Here is a 10867-nt window from a genome sequence, read left to right on the forward strand (position 1 = left end):
GGAAACAAAGATGCCCAGAAATCTCCTGGTTATTAAGTAGTTGTATTGGTCAATTTCAAACACATGTCTGGGTTCTGGACCCAGGAGTGAGTTGCTGTGGCCTAGGCTGAGGCAATAGCCCCTCGAGAGATAAAATACCTATTTACATACAAAACACAGAGTCATCTGTAAAATTACTGGCCTATACCAAGCAACATAAAAAGCCATTCAGAGAAATGCCCACAGTCAAGCAATTAACCTCCTCCTGCCATCTTCTGCCTTGCCCATCCCCCAGACCCCTGCTCCCACATGGGTTCCACGGGACTGAAGTACCGTATTTCACAGAGTCCACAGGACGGCATAAACATTTTACAAAATTGCTCAGCCCAGGGACAGTATCGCTCAGTTTTTCCTGGAGTGAGCTGTTAGAAATGAGATTGACCCAGAGAGCACGGGACCTCCTTCTTGCTTCCCACAAGGCCCACCTCCCTGGACCCTATCCAAGGCCCTGGTGCTGGCTCTGAATGCCTGTGAGAGCTTCCTACAGGGACTGCAAAAGCCATCATTCATAGATCCAGACAGGATCCTGCCATTTCCTTCAGGAGCCTCCTAGAATAGGCTCCTGAAGCCCCCAGCCCAGTGTCCAGCTGTTCCCCATTGGCCTCATCATAGGACAGCACTAGCTTTCTGGAAAAGGTCAATTGCAGCCTTTCCATGGGAGGAAGAGGGAGGGCCCCAAACCACCACCACAAGTAAATCCGCCCTCATGCGATGCAAAGCTGGAAATATAATAGTGGGATTATGTGCTACTCTTTGCTATAGAAGGCACAGAGTAGGCATGGAAAGGGCTCTAGCCAATCTTGATTCCAGGTCTCTTCTCGCCTCCCTACTATAGAGTCTCCTGGGCCCAGTGCCCTGGAAGTCACCCACTGGATGCAATCCCGAGCCAGGCCACTATCTTCTCTAACATCAGTAGAGTGTTGTATAGTCTACAGCCTCACATTAGTGCCTTCCCAACAAGGCAGGCATTGTTATTTCTATTTAACAAATGAGGTGCCTGTTGCTCAGAGAGATTGGATAACTTGCCCAAGTTCAAACAGGTAGAAAAGAGGTGAGATCAGGACTCAAACCCAGGTTTGGGGGTACAAGGCCGGTATCCCTTGTACCTCCCAGTCATCGTGATGAGCAAAGACTTACTTAGTACCTACTATGGGCACCAAGGTCAGGAACTGTGGTCTGAAGTGGAAGCAGAGGAAGGGGCAACTTCAACAGCTCACGCTGGCATGGGAGGCTCCTCAGCCCAGCTCCATCAGGACAGATGGGCAGGGAAGAAGTGGTTGGATGTCAGAGCCTGACATTAGCAACAGGGTGCAGTGAAGAGAGACAGTGGGTTCCCACATCCACCTTGAGCCTTGGTCTCATTAGGGTCTGTGTCCCGCTCTCCACTTCTCTAGTATTGAAGGGCTGAGGTGCTTTTCACAACACTCAGCTTAGGTTCTTTTCTTTTAAGGAAGCCTAATGAGACTTCTTAGAGCTAAGTGGCCTCTTAAGGAAGTGTATCCCCAAAGCCACAGTCACCCCTCAAAACTTCCCTAGGAGTGGAGGGCAGAGAGTGAATGCTCCCTGGAACACTCTCAGGAGCTCTGAATTAGATCAGCAATCCCTACATTAGTATGGGTTCGTGTGTTTAGTATAGTTCAAGAGTGTACAAACCACCTACACATGCACAGTCCTATTTGACCCTCATAATGAAGAGGGCAAGGCCATTGGTGGTGGCATAGTGGTAGAACCAGGACCCAGTTCTCCTGACTTCAGCTGATGGTCTTTCCACCATCAAGACCATCGCTTTGAGTAGAACCAGAATCATGGTGGGGAGGTTATCCCATGGTATACATCCCACTGCGGATAATGAGGAGCGGGACAAAGCCCCAGATTCTACCTGCCAGGTTCTCTTGGCATCAGCATCACAGAACTGAGGGCAAAAGCGGACAGTACGGCCAAGGCAGGAACCAAAGTCACCAGAATTGAGTCAAAGGGCATAAATGTCATTGTCATGAAAATACAACAATTCTTCCAGAGCCTACTGGTTAGAACGTCCTTAGAGAACGCTTCTCCAGTCTTGCAAAGTCATGAAAGTTTCAAGCTGGGAAACGCCTTAGAGATCATCTCTGTTCTACAGGTGAGGAGCTGAGGCCCAGAGAGGGAGGTGACTTGACCAAGGTCATATAGATACCCCACGGCAGAGCCGAGTTTCCAGTCCTGGGCTCCTGATTTGATCACGGCAAGCATGTGATTCGTGTGGAAGCTTTGAAGAGCCTCAAACAAATCCAGAGCCATGACTAAGTCCCACTTTCTCAAAGGATGTCTCCTCTGTGCATCCCCAAGAGTCAGGAGCCATGTGGACCCCTTGAGGGGAGGAGGGAGAGTGACCAATCCCTGCTGCCTTCGAGGCTTCCTCCCACTCGGAATTTTATTGTGACCATTTTCATCTCCTCCTTTCCTCACTCTTTCTCCTCACGCTCACCCCCCATTGGTCATTCCACTGAGAATATGCAATACTGTGCCCCATCACCCACCCTAACTCTAAACGAGGTGCGTGGGGAGAAGAGAAGTAGCGTTTGCAGAGTTTTTACCAGTTACCAGGTGCTGTGCTAACCCTGTATTTCCCTTCGGCAGACAGGTGGGCATAGCAGGCGAAGCCTTCACACCTATTCACTTTCTTCATTAAACAATTCTCTCTCTACCAAAAAAAAAAAAAACCCCAAAAAACAAAAACTCAGGATGCAGACAGGGTCTTTCTCGCAGCTTTTCACTCCTTCCCTCTCCTGGTTGAATTGGAATGTGCTAGTCAGGTTACGATGGGACAAACAAGATAAGAGACCAGCCTCTGAGTCCCTGCTGCCTGTGGACCCCCAGACAGGACAGCCCTAGGCCTGTCAGATCTGGGGCACCACATCTACCGCAGGTGTGGTTCCCATACACCCTGTGAATATGGTAGGATCAGGGAAGCAGACAGTCTGATTCTCCTTGACTCCCAGCATGTGAGGTTGGAAGCAAACGACGGCAGCTGTGTAACCAAGAGTAGGAGCAGCCATTCTGGCCTCCTCGTCCTGCCTCAAACTGGGCTCCCCTAACTCCAGCCCTGTGCTCCCAGCATTTACACCCAGTGCTGAGATGGGTAGAGACCCTCGCCACACTCCAGGGAGTGTTCTCTAAAAGATGCTGGTCTCGGTGATGGTGTCCCTGTCCACCTGCTCTTCATCCTTCAGTGGGTCTTCGGGCCCTGGCCTCCGGCTGAGTCTGGGGCTGAGGCTGAGGGTGGGCAGGCCACTGGAGTGGGTCAGCAGCATGGCGCGGCGGCTGAAAGGGCTGCCGCTGGAGAGCTGCCTGCACATCCTGGGCCCCGGCCCCCCGCAGCAGGCCAGACGGCAGAGGGAACGCGGCCACAGGTGGCCGTTGAAGCCCATGTAGATCCAGGGGTTGCAGCAGCTGCTGAGGTTGCCCAAAAGCATGGAGATGGTGAAAGACACATTGGTTGAATCTGCCGAGAGAGAAGCACAAGAATTTCAGACCTGGGAGAGAGTCCCGGTCCCTACTGAACGGAGAAGGAAATTGAATCCCAGAGAGGACCTGGGACTCACGTGGGGTTCTATAATTAGAAAGGAATACAGCTGGGGCATGAACCCGGGACTCCTGACTCCAGAGTCTTGCCTCACTGATTTATTTGTTTGTTTTGTACTACAGGGTGACGACAGGATCTGAGGCTTGCTCTGAGTTGACTTTAGAGGTGCAAACATAGTCCAGGACGGGACCAGCCCAAGTAGGAGACACTGTCTTTGTTTCAAAACCTCGCTCTTGAATCCCCTAATGGATGTAGAGCTAGGCTGAAGCAACTTCTATAAAACATGCACAAAAAATAACCATGATTCTAGCCAGGTTCAGGCACACCTCCATCCCCACTTATGTCATAGATACGGGTGCACATTGCCTTCCAAATTCTGTCCTCCTTGACCCCTAGGGGTCAGTCCCAGTCATTCTGTCATTCAGTCATTTTGCATGTGAGTATTGACTGTGCCAGGCCAGTGATAGGGACCTGGTAGGGCGATCAGTGTAGGCTGACAGCCCTACAGGTCCCATGATGTCATCTCCAGCTGTGCACCTTCTAGGTACAGGGCATCCAGGCATCCCGTTCCAGACCAGTACCTGCTCTCTGTCATCAGAAATTACATCCAAAGAATGCACCATCCTTGGCGGGTGGGGGAGCTAATTTCTCTCTTGGGCAGTCAAAATGTGAGAGTTCAAAGACTCTGATAAGATTTCTTCCAGATGCAATACTCTTTCTGAAAATGAAATGAAACTTCTCATGACAACAGGAAAGCTGCTGGGATGGGCCCCGTCCTCCTGCTGGATGCACCACGGCTACAGTTATGGCATGGGTTGCATACTGAGTTACCCTGCTCTTCAGTGGAGGCTGTAGAATCACTGAGCACAATGCTTAAGCTGGAAGGAATCTTAGAGGTGGAATCACCCAATACAATGTCAGAACTGGAAGGAATCTTAAGGGTTATGGCATAGACTTGAACCTAGGTCTTCCCTCTTCAAAGCAGCAATCCTGCACCTTGCCACCATTTCAACCAACAAACTCAAAGGCAAAGCTCAAGTGCGTGCTCTGTAAAGCACCATGAAATCTTTTGATACACAGATTCCTCATGCGCCTCCCCGAGGGTATGCTCTCCAGTGCGGTACTCATAGCCCAAGAGAAGGGAAGATACAGGGTCAGAATGTTTGAGAGAAGGCTTGAATCATAGAGTTGGGAAGCTGAAGGCACCTGGGCCTGGATGTGCAGGTCTAGGGCACAGAAGTGAGGGCAAGGAGGGAGCACCTGTAAGTGGAGGAGAGACCATCCTCAGCAACAAGCACTGCCTCCTTCAGGCTTGTCTGGGTTCTGGCCTGCTCCCCAGTTAACTTAATACCCAGGGCCTGCAGAAGACTTGGAAAGTTGCTTTGGCTAAGGGGTGGTATTCATCCTGTCTGCTCCACTGACATATATATGTAGTGCCTAGACTAGGCCAGAGACTTAGGGGTTCCGGAAGTTTCTTCACTTGGGAAGCACCTGTTTGATTTGGCCCTGTCTGAGCCAGGCCCAGTGCAGGGGCTGGAGATGGGCCCAGGCAACTGGAGTCTGCAGAGGCTTCACCTCTCAGCTACTAGTCCTGGCCAGCCACTGCACTGCCTGTACTGCGTTCTGACGGAAGCTCAGCTGACAGTCGGGGGCAGGGCCAAGGGCAAGGATACAGACAGCTTCTCACCAAAGACTCAGGGAGAGGCGGCCAGGAGGCTAGTTTGCTGTAGAGGGAAACTGGGTGTACTGGAAAGTAAGTCTAAAGTAATGAATGTCAGCCCGACTCAAAGGTCCCAGGGGGCTTCCAATTTTCTGAGGGAGCACATTTTCTGAGGGATACTTAGTTCCTGTACTTCATACTCAGTGAGGCTCTTGGTAAGTGGTAAGTCACTCTATACATGGGTCTCTGGGACAGGCTGATGATGACAGTGAGTACAGCAGGCGAGCAGGAAAGCCTGCACTGGCTGAACGGTGGGATCCCCATCATCTTGTAGGTTTCCTGATAAAGGGGTGAATGGCCTTCTCACCCCTGGTGACATCAGCTCAGCTGTGATTGTTGGGAATAAAGCCATGCCACGATTAAAGCTTGGCCCATAAAGACCTTGATTCAATTCCTGGCTCCATCTCTTACTAGCAGTGGCACTTCGGACCAGTTATTTCACCTCTCTGAGTGTCAGGTTACTCAGATGTAGAGAAGGTCACCCCGAAGTAGCACAAGGCTTGAACGTGCTTGGCACTAGAAAGCCCCCCTTCCTTCTATTCTGTGCTTGACTAGAGCAGGGAGGTCCCTACAGGTGGTTAGGATTAATACGCTCGTTGTTTTAAGGGTAATTTATAAATAGTCTCTGGTCCAGACTGGTGTCTGACAGGTGGTTAAGAAGGGGTATAATGGGGGCTTCCCTGGTGGCGCAGTGGTTGAGAGTCTGCCTGCCGATGCAGGGGACACGGGTTCGTGCCCCGGTCCGTGAAGATCCCACATGCCGCAGAGCGGCTAGGCCCGTGAGCCATGGCTGCTGAGCCTGTGCGTCCGGAGCCTGTGCTCCGCAACGGGAGAGGCCACAACAGTGAGAGGCCCGCATACCGCAAAAAAAAAAAAAAAAAAAAAAAAAAAAGAAGGGGTATGATGGGACTGTAAGAGTTCAGTATCGCTGTCACCTTCTCTCACAGAGTTGTGTAAACATCATGAACAGCCTTCCACTTACTTCATCTCTCCAGAAAAGCAAAGCATTTGGTTTAAGTGTGTTCTAGGATGCGCAAAATGAGATTAGAAACAAAAGCACAGGGAAGGGGGAGCACTCCCTAAGAGCTCGTAGGAAGTGGTAGCCAGGGTCTGATGGTCAGTGAACCCTCAGGAAGCTTCCAGAGGAAACAGGGCCTCCCTAGGGTAGTCACATGCTGCACCCATTATATACCCCGAGCTGTGCATAAGATATGATGCACTGCAGAGGACACAGTCACCCCTCTTCACAGACTTGTCCCCCACTCTTCTTAGGGGAGCAGGAACAGATGTCTTTGAATACCTCTCTCCAACATTTTGGGTGCCCAGGCACCGTGTCTACCTTTCTGAGGACAAGTTCACCCCCAAATGGCCTGACTATCTGGCAGTGTCTAAAACTTAGGAGGCTGCCATCTACCTCACTCCAAAACATGACCAGAGCAACGCCTTCTATGTGCCAACCGGAACACAGTCCCGTTTTGTTTTTCACGTAGGAGGAAGGGCCCTCTCCTCATCACTTTCAGAGCCAGGGTTATGGGAGTGCGGGGGGCAGGAGGATGTAGTTGAGGGAAAAAAGAAGGAGGCACCAGGCTTGGGTTCTACTTTTCACTTTGCTTTGTGGCCTTGGGCAAGTCATGTTTCCTCTCTGAGCCTCTGCTTTCTCATTAGCAAGACAAAAGTGTTGAACTTGACATTTCAGGGTTGTGCGCCAAAGTTAATTCATTGAAAGTGGCTGTTGAAAAGGAGTTCAATGTCATGTTCAGTTGCAGGGGGGAAGAGTGCTGAGAGACGTAGTTCATGGGCCAGAAATTGCCATCCTGGATGGAATCATTTGAAAATCCCTTTCAAACATCTAGCAAACTGCCACTTGCTTGGCCAAATCCACTAATGGTCATATTTTTTTAGGGCCAAATAGTATTTTTAAATGTTTACATTAGTTACCAAAATTTTAAAATATGGAAATTCACGCAAAAGATACTCACATGGCATCTTTTGGCTGGATGGGAGTTGCAGCTGTCCCTTTTTACATGGGACAGGCACCATCTTTCCTAACTGCTTCACTCATCTGTTACCTATGTGGCCTTGTGAGCCATCGTGACCCTGTCCTAATACTCTTGTCCTCCCCTCTCCGCATTTTTCCACCTCATGCTCCCACATCACCCCTCACCAGACCACACACTTGCCTTCATCGGGGGCATTCTCGTCCCACACAGCCCACATCTGGACGCTGAAGAAAGGTGCCCAGCAGGCGATGTAGGCCAGCACGATGACGAAGGTCATCTTCACAGTTCGGATCTTGGCCCGTGAGATGGTGCTGGTGCTGCTGACCCGGGATGGCAGCCCCTGTGTGGCTGCAGCTTGGGCAGAAGGAGGTGAGGGCCGGTTCCAAGTCCTCCAACCCCCTCCTTCTACCTTCCAGGCCCCGGTCTTGACTTTTAGGTTCTTACAGATTTCATGGCAGATGAGGCTGTAGCAGGCTGTGAGCATGGTCACGGGCAGGATGAAGATGGCCAGGGTGGTCCAGGTGATGTAGGCCCGTGGCCCCCAAGGAAAGCGGAAGTCTGCCCAGCAGTCCAGCACTCCAGAGCCCTGGATCACCTCCCGTAAAGAAAAAATGAAGACTTGAGGGAGGCTGAGGATGGCAGCCAGCAGCCAAGGAGCTGCAATGAGAGGGTAGGTGGACCGGCTGGGCTGCTGGAGGCTGCACAGGGGGTGACAAACGGCCAGGTAGCGGTCAAGCGTCATGGCCAGCAGCATGTAGGTGGAGGCGAACATGCTGAGCACCTGCAGGTACTTGATGGCCCGGCAGAGGGGGTCGGGGCCCTGGAAGCGGTAGGTGATGTCCCACAGCAGCTGGGGCAGCACCTGGAAGAGCGCCACACCCAGGTCTGTCAGGGCCAGGTGCATCACAAACAGGTGCATGCGGGAGTGCTTGCGGCCTGCCCGTCCCACTGTCAGCAGCACAGCCAGGTTGCCCCCTGTCGCCAGCACCAGGACAGTGGCCAGGACGCCGATCTCCACCTTGGCCAGCTCCTCGTCCCGGCCTAGCCAGGGTGTGGTGGCATTGGGGACAGAGAGGGTGCTCCCGGGGGCGGGGTTGGTGATCCAAGGAGGCTCAGGATCCATGGTGGAAGTTTGCTGGGAGGGAACGGGAGGCAGGACAGGGATGGATGGAGAGTGTGAGTGTGGGTGGAGAGGTTGATTGAATGAGATGGAGTGGGGAGGGGAAGTTTTAAGATGGAAAAAAGGAGAAGGTTGGGGATGACCGGGAAAAGGCTGAAACTGGGTGGAAATCGTTAAGAAGATGGGGATAGAGAGGAAGATGGAGAATGAGATAAGGAAGGAGAAGATGCTGATCCCAGAGAGGGGAGGGGGAACCCAGGAGCGAAGGGAAGGAGGGGTCAGGGAGGCAAGGTGTCAGGAAAGGAAGAATGGATGAGGCTGTGCACGGTGAGGCCTCTGGAAGGGAAAGAAGGCTGGGGGAGCTGGCACCACTCCCAAATGCACCCCAAATTCACTCTCTCCAAACTTTTCTGGAAGCGGAAAGTGGATGTCCCTAAGCCTGCTTGGAGGCGCGCTCCAGGCCATCAGTGTCGCCCGCCGGCCTGGAAGCCCCAGCCGAGCCCACGCGCCCCGGCCGGCGTGCGGCGACCAGCGGCAGCTGGAGCGCAGCGGCTCGGCCGAGCGAGTTTTATGCTCTAGCGCAGCCAGAGCGCAGCGGCGCCTCGGCGCGCCGGTTGGCTCCTGCAGAGGAGGGCGGAGTGACACCCACAGGAGGAAGGACCGAGAGCCTGGGAGGAGGGGTGGGGGTAGGTGTCGGGGGAGGGTCCTGGAGAAGGGACAGAGGGGGCGGTGGACCAGGGACAGGGAGCCAGAGAAGCGGACGACGCGAGCAAGCGCTCACCAGCCGGCGGGACGCACGGACCCTCAGACAGACAGATAACCTCATCTTGGCTCGCACCTGGAACCCCCGGACTGTCTCCCAAGACAGGTGCACACCTCGGGGGACGGGTGGTGGCCACCCACCTATGTGGGGACTCCAAGGCTGCCTGCTCTGTTGGGTCCCCGTTAGCCCAGAAGGGTCCAAAATCTGCAGGGGTGGCCAGGTGGGCGAGGCAGGGCCCCAGACGGAGCCCTCGGCCCTTGGGGGTGACGTCTGACCACAGACTCTGGTGGAGACTTGGAGCCATAAAGGGGGGGAAGAAAATGTGAGGATGTGTTTGGAGAGGGGTCAGTGGTGGTGATGGGAGAGAGGTGGGGTGGGAGCAGTTAGACCTGGAGTCCTGGGGTTCAGGGGAAGGTTTAACCCCCAGCCCCCACCCCCCGGAGTCTTTCACCAGCAGTAGCCTCAAGGCAGTTAACCACCCTGTGAGGTAGAAAACTGAGGCCGCAGAAGTCACGTGACTTGCTCTAGCTGATCACAGAACTAGTAAAGCAGTAGAGGCAGACTAGACCCAGCGCAGTGTGCTTTCCCCAGAGCAGCCTTGACTAACAGCCAGTGTGTGAGAGGCACTGAAGCAAAAAAAATAGACCCCCGGGGCCCAGAGGAAGCTTACAACTCAGTGGAGAAAGTAGTGCATGGTAGTGGTTGTGGAATTCACTTTGTTTTTAGTACATATAGGAGGTAGATTGTTGGGACTCTCCAGAGCAGATTAGAAGTTCCTTAGAAGTGGCAATAGCATCGTCTACCACCCTCAGAAAGGCCGGGACCCATCATCGTACCAGAGGTCCCGTTGTCTAGCCTTATAATCAAACCGGACCCCCATTTACAGGGTCATCCACCCACCCACACACCCAATTAACATCACTTTTTGAAAAGTCTCTGTCCTGAACAGCCCACACGTTCATCTCCACTTCATCCCACTCCACAGTTCAAACACTCACCATTTCTCACCTAAAATACCCTAGCATCCTCCTCTTGTGCTCTGCAGCCCAAGCCCCAACTTCTCAAGGATTTTGCTCTTTATGAATAATTATTTTAAGTCTCTCTACTGGATCACTCCCATCGGCAGGCAAACAAACTCTACTGCTGTGCATTTAAAAAACATATATAGGGCTTCCCTAGTGGTGCAGTGGTTGAGAGTCCACCTGCCGATGCAGGGGACACGGGATCGTGCCCCGGTCCGGGAAGATCCCACGTGCCACGGAGCGGCTGGGCCCGTGAGCCATGGCCGCTGAGCCTGCACGTCCGGAGCCTGTGCTCCACAACGGGAGAGGCCACAACAGTGAGAGGCCCGTGTACTGCAAAAAAAAAATATATATATATATATATATATATATATATATATATAAAAAACCCATCTCAGTCACTGGACCCCGACCTCCAGCTGTTACAATCGCTTCCCCTTGACGGCAAAACTCAAAAGGGCTGTCATTTCTTGATGTATTCATTTAAAATTATATATATTTAAACATATGTTTTAAAATGTTACGTATTACATAAATGATATCATACTACATTCTGGAACTTGCTTTTTAAATTCTACTTTATTTTTGAGATCAGTCCATGATAATACATAGGTCTAGTTCATTCACATTCGAGTATGTGA

The 10867-nt window shown here is 52.3% G+C and overlaps 1 protein-coding gene across 1 annotated transcript; it reads right to left on the bottom strand.

The window, feature by feature from the left end:
• Window positions 1-3191: 3191 nt before the first annotated feature.
• On the bottom strand, window positions 3192-8444 carry AVPR1B (arginine vasopressin receptor 1B; the record flags this gene model as incomplete). The annotated part of the gene is made up of 2 exons (XM_081224576.1): window positions 3192-3520; window positions 7496-8444. 2 exons carry the CDS (start codon window positions 8442-8444, stop codon window positions 3192-3194), a joined length of 1278 nt encoding a protein of 425 aa, XP_081080702.1.
• Window positions 8445-10867: the final 2423 nt, after the last annotated feature.

Source organism: Mesoplodon bidens (assembly GCF_964165515.1).
Source record: "Mesoplodon bidens genome assembly, chromosome: 2".
NCBI lineage: Eukaryota > Metazoa > Chordata > Mammalia > Artiodactyla > Ziphiidae > Mesoplodon > Mesoplodon bidens.